Source organism: Sceloporus occidentalis, unplaced genomic scaffold (assembly GCF_023333645.1).
Source record: "Sceloporus occidentalis isolate IW3139 unplaced genomic scaffold, rSceOcc1.0.p SCAF_475, whole genome shotgun sequence".
In the NCBI taxonomy this organism is placed as follows: domain Eukaryota; kingdom Metazoa; phylum Chordata; class Lepidosauria; order Squamata; family Phrynosomatidae; genus Sceloporus; species Sceloporus occidentalis.
In genome coordinates, this window is record NW_028317455.1 from 125,609 (window position 1) to 140,642 (window position 15,034).

Sequence of the window (15,034 nt, forward strand, 5' to 3'; positions counted from 1 at the left end):
GCTTTCCGGACGGGCGGATTGCGGGACTTTAACCTCAACCTGTATTTCCCTTTTTAGGGGAAAGGAATGATCCTTCGCTGTGTTTAGACGTGAAATCGTTTCTGTGCCGTATTGTTTAAATAAAGGGATGAATAAGGAGCCACGTGTCGGCTCCAAACCGCCCTGCCCCCAACCCCCGCTGTGTGTGTGACTTGGGTTTTTGGTGTCCGCGGGGTTAAATACCGTGGGTTCCGCTTCCGTGTGTTTTAAGGGCAGGAGGGGAAGGTCTGCTCTATAAATAGTTTTTTTATGTAATCGCCTCGTTTACGGCTCTTTGTGGCACCAAGGAAGTTTTTTCAACAGAGAAATTTGGTAATCAGGGAGCCTTGGCTGATATAAGCGGAGCAATCACCGTAGCAACCAATGGAATGTTGCTGCTGATTGCACCTGAATAGAGCTTTTTTTAGATAAAGGGCGGCCAGGTGCTGTTGGCGACGTGACGGAGTCTCACTACGTGGCTCGTGATCACAAAACAAACAGAAAGCGTCGCTGGAGGTTTAACGAGCCCAGGCAGGCGCCTTATTTTAGGACTTTCCTGGAAGAAAACCCCCTGGCTGGGATTACGAGGCCGTTTCTAGATATTGACTCAGGGAGTTCCCCACTTGTTCGTTTCAATGACGTATTAGAAGGGATGCCTCGCGCTCGCTGTGACGGAACCCGGCCCTCGGGCCAATTCACTACCCTGTCGCTGCTGACGCAACGAAACCAGAGAGTTCTACGAAGCCCAGTGTTTCACTTTATTGTCACAAAGGGTCCGTGTATCCAATATTTATCAGCTGAGTGGAATGCGTTGGGTTACCGTGGGTAGCAAAGGGTTGTTGTTTTTTTTTTAAATCAAAATAAAAGTGAATGTTTTTTGAAACAGCCACAGCCGTCTCTACCAGCAAGTGGAAGACGGGGCAAAAAAAAGTGAGTAAGAGCGGCGGGAGGAGATTGGAAACTCCGTGAACGCAGCCTGAGGCGCAGAGTCAACGACGAGGTTAAAACCCTAAATCTCAAACATCATGAAGTCCCGTCAGCCGAACCAGTCGGCTGTCATTAGCAGCGACAGCGTAACCTCTGACCTTCTGCTCCGGTCTGCGAAGCTCGTGCGGGTTCAGTGCATTCAGGACCTTTCGGAGGAGAGAATCCCCCTTGCAGGTTCTAGGTTTGGGTCGAGGCTTCTTTCTCGTTCTCCTCTTTGTGTCCCGATCGCTTGGTGATTTCTCCGGGCGTCTGAGCCGTCGGGGACACTGAGTGTGATGCGCCAAGAACTCCAGTATGGCGTCTTTGCACTCCGGCTCACCTGGAACGACCGACCAAAAAAGATCAATGAGGGAAGCGCTAAACATGAGAGAACCGACCTCCCCGGTACTGAGCCTCGGAACTCACCGGGGACAAGGGACGAGAAATCACCGGGATTACCCGTTCTCAGTGTATTCATATAATTTACGCGGCCGGTTTCCGTGGGATGTCTCTCCGGCAGACCGAATTCCACGAGAGAAGAGAACGAGTGAGATTAGCAGGAAAGCTAAAAATACTCGTACGAGATATAAAAAGAGGAACTGACCAGACGATGAATACGGAATAAAAGTATCGCTATCGGGATGAAGACGAGAGCAAACAGAGAAACGGTCCCGGCAGATCCGCGCGGCACAAGATCCCGTATATATGACATCACGAACCCAATCAACACATTTCATTACATCCCTTTAACAGCGTCCGAGCCCCTTATATATAATGTATACTGTAATATATAATGTATATTGTTATATATAATATATACTGTATTTATAATGTATATTGTAATATATAATATATACTGTATTTATAATGTATATTGTTGCTCACCTTTCTCGAGGTCAGGATTCGAGCAGCTGGTGCACAGGGCGTTGTGTTCCGGGGTTCCGGGTAAGTTCTCCGTCAGGCCCTTGTCGGTGCAGTTTGTGTGGGGCAGACAGGGGTCCGTGGCAGAGGCGAGCGCCGAGAAGGTTCCCAGGGTGCAGCGCACACACTCCGTGTCTCTGTTTGCGGTACCTGCGGATCACAGACCCAGATTCAGTATAAATACAACAAGACACTGGAGGAAAGAGGGACACAGAGCCCTTCTACTCACCCTTTAGCGCCACTCCATAGCCCGGGTGGCACTCAGTGTGCCTGACACAAAGGTGGGCTCTGCGGTGGTAGCCGGGTGGGCACTGGCACACTCGGTTGTGAGTGGCGCTGCATTCGTGGAGGAGCATCTCGCGGGCCCCGCAGAACACGTTGCAGTAGCGGCATTCTTCCAGGTAATTCCAGTACTGGGTATAGTGCTGATCGGGGCACGGAGAGCAACGAGTCTGCGTCTCCAACGTGCAATGCTTCGCCACGAACGTTCCCGGCGGGCACTGCTCACACACAACCGACTGCCCGCTAGCACCGTCCGTCCACTCGTATGTGGGCACGCGGCTGGCACTCAGTCCGGCAATCACCATGCAGATGATGAGGGCGACCTGCTGACACAAGGAAAAGCCATCAGGACGTTAACGGCACCGGCAGGAGAGCGGCAACCGGTCCGGGACACAGTGGCTCCCAGTGCCTGCTCTTCCACGACTATCATTCTATTATCTGCCTGCCTGATGTTTGTAGACGGCGGATATTCCAGCCATTGGCGCTCCCCTGTGATGTGGTGCTGGGTATGGGGGGGGGGGCAGTGCATTTTGGGGCATTCTGGGCGCAGACAGCTACTGGCCAGGGGGTTATACCGGAGCTGGAGGGGAGACTCTACCTGCGCAGCTGGGGGAGGCATCCTGTCACCGGCTCGTACCCCTCACAGGACCTGCGGGGACACGAGAGAATAGAGGTAAGACATTTCCCAGTCAGCCCAGTCCATGCTGTGGCCCCCAGTTTACTGCCCCCCGTGGGTTACCTGCCCCACCGAGGCTCCTGAGAAAAGAAACTGGTTTTAGTTTCAGTTCTATCGTCAGTTTTATGCCCCCCAGACCCATCCCCCACAGCAACGTGTGTGTGTGTGTGTGTGTGTATATATATATAAGTGTATATAGTGTATAGAAGTGTGTATAGCATTACTGTAGTGTGTATAGTGTATATATAGTATATAGTTTGTGTATAGTATATATATATATATATATATATATATATATACTGTATAGCAGTGTGTATAGTGGGTTATTGTATATCGGTGTCCGGTGTAGTCATTGTTTTGTGTGTCAGTTTGTATCTCCCGCACTCACCCGGGTGTCTCTCTCTTCCTCCCCGGTTTCTCTCTCTCTTCCATCTCTCCGCTGGGGTTCTTATAGCTCCGGTGACTCATCCCGGGTCCGGGATTACCCCGCAATAAAACCGAACACGGAAAAAGGGAGCAGAGGGTAGGAGGGCGGGGCTTGGTAGGAGCCTAGTCATACCCCAAAGGGGGCACGTCTTAAAGGTACACCCCCCAGCAGGCCGGTGCTCGGTAACCTTATGTCACATGAAGGCGTTAACGGCCCCCGGGCCGGGCTTCTGCTGCTGTGGGTTGTATTTGGGCTACACTGGCCCCTCTGGACACCCTTGAATAACAGTTTGTCTGGTAGTAACTACCCTTATGGGCACAAAGCACCCCCAGGGGTATTTATAACGGCAAATGTGGTCCTTTATAACCAATGAAACATCCCTGCTGGTTGGACCAATCCATTGGTTGCTATGGTGATAAGGCTGCTGTAAACTTTGAACCAAAATAGCTCAGTATGAATACCCTTGGGGGGGTGGAAAAATGGGGGAGATCATACCAGTTTCTGGGGTAATAACACCCCATTCTGGATTGTAAACAGTTAAACTAGATTCCTAGGCAGACCAAGCGATGTTTATAAAATACCCTGGAACCCTTCAGTATTTGGCCCCATCGTGGGCATTTTATTTATAACCAGGATGGTGAAGGGCAATAAACGAGTGCCAGCGGAAAGAAATAGCAGACAGCATCGACTCCGAAATAAAGCCTTTATTACAAATATTTATATAAAAATGCTGAAAATCCAGGCTCCCGGCACAGAGGGGTTAATGACCGTGAATTGGTTACTACAAGAGTTATAAAATACCCCTTAATGTTCTGGAAAGGGCAGGAGACTCATCACAGAGTCATCCAACCTCCTGACTTAAATGACGGGGAGGAAAAACACAACGCTTGGGTTTGGTGATTTTAAGTTATTGATTTAAGGCTCGGCTCCTTCGCCCAGCAACCAAAACCACATCGCCAGCCAGTGTGCTTCACGGAGCAGTCCAGACGGCCATCTCCAGGACACGGCGTCGTGGTGAGCCGTCGGAGGTGCATGTGGCCCCCGGTGACACCACCTTGCGGCCTACGGGAGGAAGAAAACCTGCCCAAGGTGCTTCTTTGCCGTTTTAACGCCGCAAGCCGGACATTGTTTGACTTTCTGCGGAGGAAATAAAGTTTGGTGAAAAAAAAGGTAAACATTAAGGCATCATGAAACCCAACTTTATGCACAAACCTTGAGCAGCCGGTCCCAGCATGCTTTGCAGCAGTAGAAATCACATGACGCACATTTAAAGGGAACCCACCCCCTCAAGGTGCAGCGAGGACAGACGGGGCCTTCTGTGAACAGAGAGGAATGAGCGGATTGGCTGCTCGATTGCCGTCCAGCACCACTTCCTGTCCTCCTCTAACTCAGTATCAACGCCCGCCAAACGCATGTCATGATAAGGATGAAAGGGCCAATTTTGTTCAGGGATGTGAAGCCAAAATAACAGCATTGGATCAGGTTCCATTAACCTTTTCTCTGCCACATCTGCAGTAACCGTTCAAGCTGAACGACCCTGCAGAGCATCTCACGTAGCAGGACGGGGCGCCCTGCGGTCTCAGGGAGTGAATTCTGCTGCCTCACCGTGACGGCTCGTTTAACTTCTGCTTTCTCTGCAGGAAGTTCTCCTTCCTGTTCCCTGTATGATGTCATATGATCACGGTGATAAAAAGCCCCGGCCGGTTACAGGAAGCTCCCGGCAGGGGATGAACCTTCTGCAGAAAGATAACGTTGCGCCTCGTCCGCGTGACAAGAGCAGAAAATAAACACGGGCAGCGACCAGCGCATTCACCAGAAATCCGGAACGTGAGACAGTCCCAACAAATTCCAGCGAATAACAGGAGTACGCGATGGGGGGGGGGGGGGGGGATACCGGCCCCTGGGCCATTGCCATAAGTGGCCATTAGTCACTGAATGTGGTTCTAGTCACCTGGTACGAAAGGCTCGGGATGATTAAGCAGATTGAGTCCCGATGAATAACACACCGTCTGTTACTTAACATAAACAAGTATCACAAGAAACCTCTATTTCCAGCCGACTCAATGTAAATGCAGGGAACCCGATACCCTGTCAGGGGCACATGACACACCGCCAGCTTCCCTGCGTGTTAAGCACTTCGAGTGGCAAGGTGCAGTCGCCATAGCAACCAATGGAACACTTCACTTTGAACTTGAATTGCTCTTATCCATTTGCTGCCTCAGGCACTTGTTTCCTGAACCCTGTTAGAGAGAGAGTGGGGCGCAGAGGGGAGCTGGTGGGGCGCAGAGCGTCGACCTACCTGCTTCTGCGATGTAAGGAAGGGGCCGTCCGCCCAGTCTGGTCACACCGGGTACTTTGCTGCCCCGAGGGGGTATCTCGGCTGTGTCAGCGTGAAGAGAGAGAAATACATTCAGAGGAGAACAAAATCCTGGCGCCCTCCTCCTACCCTCACCCACTCGCACGACGGGTTCTAGAGTCCCAGAAGTGACCGTCGGTCCCCATTAGCCATACGTTCTGCGTCGGAACTCTCGCTACACAGAAGCCACAACAGAGAGGAGAAATAAAATCTAGTATTCCAGCCGTTGCCCTCATGATTAAGGGTAAATATCCTCTCCCAAATTAACAGGGGGGGCGGCATTTAAGGAGTCTAGACCGGGCGATTCACACGGAGCCGTTACCCCTCCGCACCGCAGCCAGGTTGCGGTTATTTTTACATAATCACAAAACCAAAAGAAACGCCAGAAACCCGTAAAGTGCTGGGAGGTGACCGTTGCCGGAACAGTGACTAATAATTTCTCTAACGTTTGGGGCGAGCTGCAGCCCCTCGGCGCGACACATGGACATTTTGGTTCTGTAAACGCTCGGTTGGGTGACGTTCAGGTTCGATCTCTTCCATTCGTCTCGTTTTATCCACTCACAGTGTGCCGCTGTAGGGCTCCGTACATGCGCAGGTCCCGGAGTTTCCAGGCCGGGGGCCTCTCTGCCGGTTGGCCGGCTTCTGTCGGCGTTGTGTGCAGTTTCTTTATGCTGCGTGGAACCTGGACGCAGGATATCTCCGGGAGGTAAGCTCTGCGGTTTCATGGCACGGCTCGCCCCTGTCAGCTCCTCGCACAGCCGGTTAAACAGATTTTTGTGGTGGGGGCGCACAAACCGGTGAAAATCTGGAGGAGACCGAAAGGGAAGTTAGGAGAGACCACCCGACATCCACAACTAGACCCATTCCAGGGGTTTTAAAGTCCCCCCGTTATTTGCCCTTCATCCCCCCCCCCCACTCACCTCTCAGGAGAGTGTAGTCCTCCTGCTTCTCGGTCAGTAACCCCACGATCTCCGACACCATCTCCTGATAGTTGTCTGTTTTCTTGTACGATGAAAGTGCCGCAGAGAAGCACTGAAAGTTGGAAGACCCCAGGACCTGCTTCACCTGGCTCAGGTACGCGGATGCCTGAGTCCGGCCGTCATGTTTGGCCCCCGTTGATTTGCCCCCAACGGGGTCTGTAACGTCACAGAAGGCAGATTAGGAGGGACAGCCAGACTCTCATATTATATCTTTCTTGAGCTATGGAATAGAATATTTGAGGGTCGGCTGAGATCCTGTCAGGGGGCAGTTGGGAACATGCCGGGTCTCTGGCGCTCACCTGTATTTAGAGCGGAGCCCAGGTGTCCCCTGCCAAGGTTTAGTTGCCTCTCTGAACCCTCTGAGAAGGTGACTTTGGGCTCCGAAGAAGCCGCTGCTGCCTGAGCTGCAACAAGAGGGAGAGGTGGGGAGAAGGAAAAGTCCAAGAGAGAACTTCGAGAATGTGGGGAAAGGACTGGTAGAGAGGAGGACACGCCAGGTACTCACCCTTCTCTCTGTCCGGTCGCGGGATGCTGTGCTCCGCTTTGTATCCGCAACCTTTGCCCGTCAACTCTCTGCAGATCGCATCAAATTCTTGTTTGTGGTGAGGCCGTATAAACTGATAGAAACCTGAAAAGGAGCAGTTGGGGTGGAAGCGGTAAGGTGGGTCGGGGGGTATGGGGGAGCGGTAAGGTGGGTCGGGGAATGTCAGGAGTCTCACCCCGCATGAGGCTGTGTTTTCCAGCGTCCTGGCAGAAGAGAGTCCGGAGCGGAGGGAGGAGGATCTGAAAGTCGTCGTTCTTCTTATAAGCCGTCATGGTGTCGGTGAAAATGTTATAGTTGGACTGGCTGAGACATCGCTTCACAGACTGCAGGAAGGCAGAGGCGCTGCTCAGCTTCTGGCTGGGGGGAGAACTCTGATCCAGAACCTGCATGAAGGGGCAGAAACGGGGCAAGTCGGAGAAAGACCAAGAGGAAAAAAACAGAACAGAAACGCCACGAGACCCACCTGATTCTGCACAATCTTTATCTTTTTCTTGCCTCCTCTCTGCTCGTCCGCCAGCCTCTTGTCGTACTGCAGGGACAGCGTGGACAGCCGGGACACCTGTCAGACAGACGGATTAGACCCAAAGACAGACGGACATTGTCACCGCTCCCTCGTCGGGTCTCTCACCTGCCCCTCGGTACCCGGATCTTCTGGTTTCTTCCTCTCTGTGTGATCCAAGGCATCCAATAAACCAGCCGGACGGTGCCTGTTGGTATCTAGAACCGGCTCGTACCCATCGCAGAGACCGGAGTCCGTGGCGGAGTCGGGGGTCCCACTGCACCCTGACAAGGAAAATACGCCGGCCACAAATTACACGCGCAGTGTATTAAATTCTTGCCTTTTGTGGTATCCGGTAAGAGACGGTGAATCGGCACGTTTAAAGGGATCGTCTGGCTCTGACCGGGGCTGCCTCGTGTTTAGCAGAAAGCCTCAGACCCGTTCGTTTCACTCACCCTCACGCTTGCGTTTCAGGCTGGGGACATGAGAGTCCAAGGTCTTTGCTTTCCTTGCCGGATCATGGGCGCCGAATGCACTGCGAAAAGAAGAGATGGATGGCGATGGGGAGCTGGACACGGCCACCGTCTGCTGCTTGTCTTGGTGAACCCCATGCATCGGCGGCTGGGGCATCTGCAGAGGTGGTAGAGGGTAATACAGTGAGGGGATTAAACATGCATGGGATAGACATACGGCTCCTGAATCTAAGACAATACCAACGACTGATTAAGGTTTGAGTCTTTACAGCAGGAAAAACAGGCGACTATACGGGGGCCGAATGGGGCCGATCTGCCGGCGGGTTCTGGGTTTCTATCTAGCGGACAGAGGCTGATCCATTGAAACTAACTCCGTCCTGGAGCTTCTGTAGACACCGAACCCCACAAACTCCCGTATCCTCCACTCACAATTTTTTGTGCAACCCGGAAAAACTGAGAAACGTCCCGTATGATGTGTCCAAAGTTGTCGTAGATGCGGGCGTACGGGCGGACCCAGGAGGGGAGCTGTGCACGTGCGTCGCTGTTCCCAAACCTAAGAAGCCAAATGATACAGGATGAAACCAACACAAGAAAGAGCAAACCGCATGGCCTGGAGCGGGGTTCGGGTAGCTTGCACCCTGCAACTCCTAACCCAATCAATCAGCCCACCAGGGGGCAGCAAACCCTCTGGGACTTCATGATGCCAGCAGCGGACACAAACAGGCTTTATCTACTAAACTACAGCAGGAAGAGGCTGACGAATTTTTGTTAATCTAATTTTTTGGGCCCGGCGTCCTCTTATCGCTCCGGTTACCTGTGATCACACAGAAAGATGGCTCCATAGTCTTGTCTGTGCCGGATGACTCTGCCTATAGCTTGATTCACCGTTCGTGAGGCCTGCTGCCGGTACCATTCCTGCCCCGACAGGTACTGTGGGGGCAGATTCACAATAGGAGTTATTAGCAAGGCCCGGTATAAGTGTGTGTGTGTGTGGGGGGGGGGGGGGTAAACAGACGCGGCTCAGCAGGACCTTCTCACCTGCCCAGAAGAACCATGAACACGCCTCATCTGATCCAGAAACTGCATCTTCAGAACTACCCGGGGGTCCATGCGCGGGGGGAAGGGCAGCCCGGTAATTATCACACCACGGCCATTATAGTCGGCAAAATCTAACCCCTCACTAGCCTGGGGAGGAAAAGGTTAATTAGAAAGCATGTTTTCCCGACACATACGGAAGGACTTGGCTCCGACGCTCACCTTTCCCCGACATACGGCCAGGAAGCTGGCTCCTCCACTGCTTGGGCTCTGGATCTTCTCATAGTAGCCATCCATCACCTGCGAGGTAGAACATACTACATATAACACGCAGGAGAACCCAACACGCATCAGGATACCGGAGACCGGCAAACCCCCCGTCTCACCTCGTTAAAGGATCCTTTACCCCGAGGCTCCACGAACATGGGCTTCACATCTTCTATCCGCGCAGACAGGCCCTGATCCTACATCGGACACACAGACACAGATTACAGCACTGCCAACGCATACAAGAAACACGCAAAGAACACGGAGCGTCCCTTACCCTCCAAAACTCAAGGCTTTTATCCAAAACCGGGTATGAAGGGAAAAATACCAAAAGTCCATGAGGAACCACCCGGGCGATATTACCTGGAACAGGGAGACAGCGCGGAGTAGTCAGACACGGCAGCAGCACGTCACACACCGAGCACGTCACACGCGATAAAACAAACCACAAAGAGTCATAGTTACCGACTGTCTTTCCCAGGGAAGATAAATAATCCTCAGAGAACCTGCATGAGAGAAACAGCGAATGAGAGACACAACGGCAACCGGGCAGAGACGAGCGGCTGGGATGAAGTCACATGGAGGAAAGAGACAGACGTCCCACAAGAGCTTATCTCAGACACTTACCTTCTATCGTACGCAGAGCTGAGCTGCGCTCCGTCGGGGCCGCGGGGAATGACACCCACCCAGATCTGGTGCTTCTCAATGACGTGAGGATTCTCCAGAGACACAGGGAACGGGCTGCAAAGCATCATGGGACAGACAGTGATCAGCTGAGCAAACCACAACGTGCCCTTAATCCCTACATTGCGGACCCCACGGACACACAATCTCCACAACTCACATCTGCATCTCCATGGTGAAGGAAGAGAGCGGGCAGAGGGTCCCACTGGTCAGAATGATGCTCCTCACGCCCTGTCTCACCAAATCGTGCATCGTGTACCCGGGACTGAAACACCAATAACTCAGCACATTCCCTGCAACACACAGCGGGCAGAGAGAGCTCAGGGCGCGGAGGCAGAGAGAGAGAGAGCTCAGGGCGCGGAGGCAGAGAGAGAGAGAGACCTCAGGGCGCGGAGGCAGAGAGAGAGAGAGAGCTCAGGGCGCGGAGGCAGAGAGAGAGAGAGAGCTCAGGACGCGGAGGCAGAGAGAGAGAGCTCAGGGCGCGGGCAGGGAGAGCGAGAGCTGGCGGCGTGGGCAGGGAGAGAGCCGGCGGCGCGGGCAGGGAGAGAGAGAGAGAGAGAGAGAGAGAGAGAGAGAGCCGGCGGCGCGGGCAGGGAGAGAGAGAGAGAGCCGGCGGCGCGGGCAGGGAGAGAGAGAGAGAGCGCCGGAGAGACGGTACCGAGACTGCCATAACCTGGTAGCAGATAAGAGCAGTTTGTGGCTAAGTTTGTAGCAGACATGGCTGCATGCACAACCTTCCGCTCACCTCCTTGCTTTTTAGAGTTACTCCAAACATCTCCGCGAGGCTTCTTCCTCTGGCTCGTGTCGGGGTGGATATGAACCTAACGAGCGACACAAATGACTCTCAAGATACACGCTCAGGAAGCCAAAAAACACCAACATGTTGCCCGACCCCAAAACACCATTAACCCCCCACGCCGCAGTGCATTTGCCCCCCACCTGCACAGTTTTACAAAGCCTTTCCCTCCTTTCAACCGTAGAATGTCTCCGTCTTCCGAAGCGTTTTACTATTATGGTTTATTTCTGGGTTCTCGAGTACTTCATGCGTTTGTGCCGCGCGTCTCCATCACTGACCTTGTAATAATGCGAGATTTTCAGCTTGGAGGCAGAAGCTGCAGCGCTCTCCGGGGGGTCGATGTTAAATACAATCTGCCAGGAACACAGAACAGGGGATGTGACGGCATCCAAATAACCAACTCATCCACCCCACGGCATGCGTCTCTGCAGCAATGCATGCAACACAGCTTCATCCTCGAAACACCCGATAAACCCCCCATAATCACAGCGAGAAAACGGCTACTAACCTGGATAATATCCGACAGCTTCTGTAGCCCCAGAGTGTTTGTGAAGACGCCAGAACCTGAAACAAAGGGTTGATTACACACTGGACACTCAGATGAGTTAATGCCGGTTAGCTGGCTGAGGGTTCTGGGAGCTGCCATCCAAGCTAACAACAGCATTACCCCCGTGATTAGCATGCTATGAATCTGGCGAGGCATGGAGGGGGGTATACGCGGTAGGTTTAACACGGAACCCCAAATCCCCCCGTCCCCCTTTCTCACTTCCTCCGACATGCTGAATAATCTGGTCCAGAAGCTCCAGCAGCATCGACTTCGTATCGAACGTGATCCCCGCGGACGCAAACAACTCGAAGATGAAACTGAGGAGACAGACGCGGCAGATGAGAACGTGTCACCGCCCCCACACACACTCCTCCAAAGACCCTAAAGATCCCCCCACCTTCCATCCTTGGTGACTCCTTGGCCGTTGGCGGGAAGCGTCGTCGACTGAATGGCGCTCTCCAGCTGCAGGAGCGAGCCTGATGGAAGAGAAGAGATGGCGTGGAAGGATCATGTGCGTGATACGCCAAGGCAGATCATAAATAATTCCATTCTCTCCAGCCGGGCCACAGATGGGCCGGATCCTCACCCTTTATCTTGGCCAGGTCTTCTAGCTCCACGTTGAGACCTGCAAGAACAGACAGGCTCCATTACTCCCCGGCCCGAGCAAGTTCATTCCGTCTGCGCACCGCTTGTGACCACTAACCGGAATTCGGGGTTTCCATGTTGAATTCAGAATTAATGCGCTTCTGCTGCACATTCTCCACCTGCTCGTCCATGACCGTACTTATTGTGTCGATTCCGGAAGCCAAGTCATACGGCGTCAGGTCAAAGGAGGCCGATTCTTCACACATCCGCTCCTAGTAACGACCCAAGGGGAGTCATGAAACTATAAGAAGTAATAAAGTGTCATCGGCACCCACGGGGCGGAAAAAGTTCTTTAATGGACACTCACCACATTGTGAGCTTCATCAAATATCACAACAGTACCTTTCAGATCAATATTATGGGCTCGGCGGCTCTGGGGAGACAGAAGACATATCAACGACCAACAATACGCTATTTCCCTACTAACCACGAACCAATTTCCGAGAGCCAACCACAAAAGCTTTACCCCCCCTCGTGGAGAGAAATATCCTCATTACCACCAAATTAATGAACACAGAAAGGAGGTAGCTGCCGCCGATTACCAAGCATCTCACTCAAACTCCATGAGACCTTCGTCTTTTACCTTGGGGTCCAGGAGGTAATTGTACGGCATGAATATGATGTCTGCTTGCTGCTTCAGGCCCCGGGACAGGTAGTACGGACAGGCCCTTCAAAAAGGCAGATTTAGGACTTAGAATGGAGGTCACATGGCCAGAGACGATCGGTAAAGCCACAGAACGGTCGGCTCACCTGTGCTTGGTTCCGTTCTTCACCAGATCTTCAATGTCCAGAATGTGGCTGGTCAGGTCCTTCTCGGTGCTCTTCACTTGGGAGAAAGGTTATTTAATGTGGATGTGCAAACCGCCCCCCACGTCCTAAAACTAACGTCCTCCTCTAACCCCCTCAAACACCGAGCCCCCTCTCTTTACACACTTACTTTCCACGTTATTGTAGAAGTGACAGGACCGGGTGGACACTTTGGAACGACACATGTGGACCTAATAAAAGGGACGTTGCAGGAGTCAAACATGATATGATCTGCATGTCTACAAAGCAGGGGCTAGATGAAAATATCAAACAGCATGTCAATGTCAGAGAAGGGGGGGGGGTGCCAGCTGTTCTCTATAGCGTGTTCCTATAATACCTTAACATGGTTGTTGTCCTGCTTCTTAACGTCAGGATGGATGCACAGCTGCTCCCTGGACCCCAGAACACAAACCTTGGGCCTGATGGACAGAAGTTTAGAATCAACACAATCTTGGAAATAGTTGTCTTTATTTTTTTTTTGGGGGGGGGGTCAAATTGCTGCCCTCACTCTCCCATCATCGCGACACAAACTGCCCCGCTACCTGTATGAAGTGTTCTTCAGCTCCCCAATAACCTGTGTCAGCTGCGAATGGGTCCTGGAGGCATAGATGATCTTGGGGACGTCGGTGTAATAAGCTGCAGAGAACAGAACGTTAATATTTATTTATGGCGGGAGATACAACAAGAGCGTCTCCCCTGCTGCAGAAGCGGCATGGAGCGCAGTCACTCTCCGGTCAGGTGCTTTGCTGCCTCTTTCTTCCCCGAGACCTCACCTGACAGGTCACATTTCCTCCACTTCTGGAGGCACTAGGATTTCCGGGGGGCCACAGCTCGGTTGTGGATTATAGGAATTGTAATTTCACAACAGCCAAGCTGGATTCCCCCGGTATATGTATGCAAACTATAAGCAGCCGGAGGCAAGCTCTCCACCACCTGTGCTCCTGCAGGGGCATGGGGGGGGGGGATCTGAGCGCTCATCCCCAATAAGTACCCGAGCCTTGACTTTCTGCCTCCACGTTTCCCCACGCTGCGGTGGGCCGGTCGGGGAACAGCTCTGCTCCGTTCATGCGCTCAGCGATTTTACGCGCACTTATCCCGTCTTTGAAGTGCTGGCGCCAGGCCAGGGTGGCACAGAGTAGGCACAGAGTCTTTCCAGTCCCCGTCGGGCTCTCCAGGACGCCATTGACCCCCTGAAACAAGTACAACGCAAGGTGAGCGATCGTCTTACTGCAGCGTCAGCATTTCACACGTCTGATGCCACGAAACAACTTTATTCACGCAGCAGGTAATCACCCCAAAAACCTCCCCGAGATCCCACAGGAGATTACCAGCAACTAATGAACATTTACTGGCAATGAGAAAGCACCGGGGTGTCACGCAGACAGGGAGGGGGCTCCCCGCATTGGGGTGCCACGCAGACAGGGAGGGGGCTCCCCGCATTGGGGTGCCACACACAAGGGGGGCTCCCTGCATTGGGGTGCCACGCACAAGGGGGCTCACCGCATTGGGGTGCCACGCACAAGGGAGCTCCCCGCATTGGGGTGCCACGCACACGGGGGGCTCCCCGCATTGGGGTGCCACGCACACGGGGGGCTCCCCGCATTGGGGTGCCACGCACCAGGGGGGAGGTTTCCCGCATTGGGGTGCCACGCACACAGGGGGGAGGTTTCCCGCATTGGGGTGTCACGCAGACGGGAGGGGGCCTACCCGCATTGGTGTGTCACGCAGACGGGGGGGGCTCCCCGCATTGGGGTGTCGCGCAGACGGGGGGGGTCAGGGGACACACCTTCTGCAGACACTCGATCACTCGGGCCATGTAATCCTCCTGACATTTGTACGGTGTGAACGGAAAATCCACGGTCAGACCGGACACCTGCACAGGCGGCATTTCCGAGCCCGCAACCGGTCTTCCGGTTCCTGAGAGCTCCCAGGTTTGCAATTCGCGCGCTTGCGTCTTGACGTCACCAGACCTGCCGTAGTGCGTGCCCCAGTGACGCTATGACGCACGCGAGAATATTAAGAAAGGCCAGATGATAGGCCAGATCATCACTCGCATCACTCGCATCACTCGCATCACTCGCATCACTCGCATCACTCGCATCACTCGCATC

At 53.3% G+C, this 15,034-nt stretch overlaps 2 protein-coding genes across 2 annotated transcripts; both read right to left on the reverse strand.

Moving 5' to 3' along the window:
• Positions 1-1,034: 1,034 nt before the first annotated feature.
• Positions 1,035-3,331, reverse strand: LOC149271669 (tumor necrosis factor receptor superfamily member 6B-like). Its single transcript, XM_089507228.1, has 5 exons — positions 3,252-3,331; positions 2,815-2,836; positions 2,135-2,510; positions 1,870-2,055; positions 1,035-1,324 (listed from the first exon to the last, which is right to left on the reverse strand). The coding sequence occupies exons 1-5, from the start codon at positions 3,329-3,331 to the stop codon at positions 1,035-1,037; spliced, it is 954 nt and encodes a 317-aa protein (XP_089363354.1).
• A 929-nt stretch (positions 3,332-4,260) lies between these two features.
• Positions 4,261-14,811, reverse strand: LOC149271670 (regulator of telomere elongation helicase 1-like). The gene is made up of 34 exons (XM_089507229.1): positions 14,710-14,811; positions 13,915-14,113; positions 13,466-13,559; positions 13,261-13,342; positions 13,054-13,114; positions 12,867-12,942; positions 12,700-12,784; positions 12,424-12,489; positions 12,175-12,328; positions 12,058-12,096; positions 11,869-11,947; positions 11,691-11,788; positions 11,433-11,488; positions 11,203-11,277; positions 10,874-10,949; positions 10,289-10,421; positions 10,072-10,185; positions 9,910-9,950; positions 9,722-9,807; positions 9,564-9,641; positions 9,400-9,477; positions 9,181-9,327; positions 8,957-9,072; positions 8,572-8,695; positions 8,125-8,299; positions 7,799-7,953; positions 7,634-7,729; positions 7,346-7,553; positions 7,132-7,254; positions 6,926-7,030; positions 6,567-6,782; positions 6,209-6,451; positions 5,590-5,670; positions 4,261-4,352 (listed from the first exon to the last, which is right to left on the reverse strand). Exons 1-34 carry the CDS (start codon positions 14,809-14,811, stop codon positions 4,261-4,263), a joined length of 3,753 nt encoding a protein of 1,250 aa, XP_089363355.1.
• Positions 14,812-15,034: the final 223 nt, after the last annotated feature.

Excerpts from the sequence above, each read along its gene's own strand:
- LOC149271670 (XM_089507229.1), bottom strand. The coding sequence starts at position 14,811 with ATGCCGCCTGTGCAGGTGTCCGGTCTGACCGTGGATTTTCCGTTCACA. Across the intron at positions 10,186-10,288 it reads TTCACCATGGAGATGCAGAT|CCCGTTCCCTGTGTCTCTGG; the intron begins GTGAGTTGTGGA and ends GATGCTTTGCAG. Across the intron at positions 7,255-7,345 it reads AAAACACAGCCTCATGCGGG|GTTTCTATCAGTTTATACGG; the intron begins GTGAGACTCCTG and ends GCTCCTTTTCAG.
- LOC149271669 (XM_089507228.1), bottom strand. The coding sequence starts at position 3,331 with ATGAGTCACCGGAGCTATAAGAACCCCAGCGGAGAGATGGAAGAGAGA. Across the intron at positions 2,056-2,134 it reads CTATGGAGTGGCGCTAAAGG|GTACCGCAAACAGAGACACG; the intron begins GTGAGTAGAAGG and ends TGTGATCCGCAG. Across the intron at positions 1,325-1,869 it reads GAATCCTGACCTCGAGAAAG|GTGAGCCGGAGTGCAAAGAC; the intron begins GTGAGCAACAAT and ends CGGTCGTTCCAG.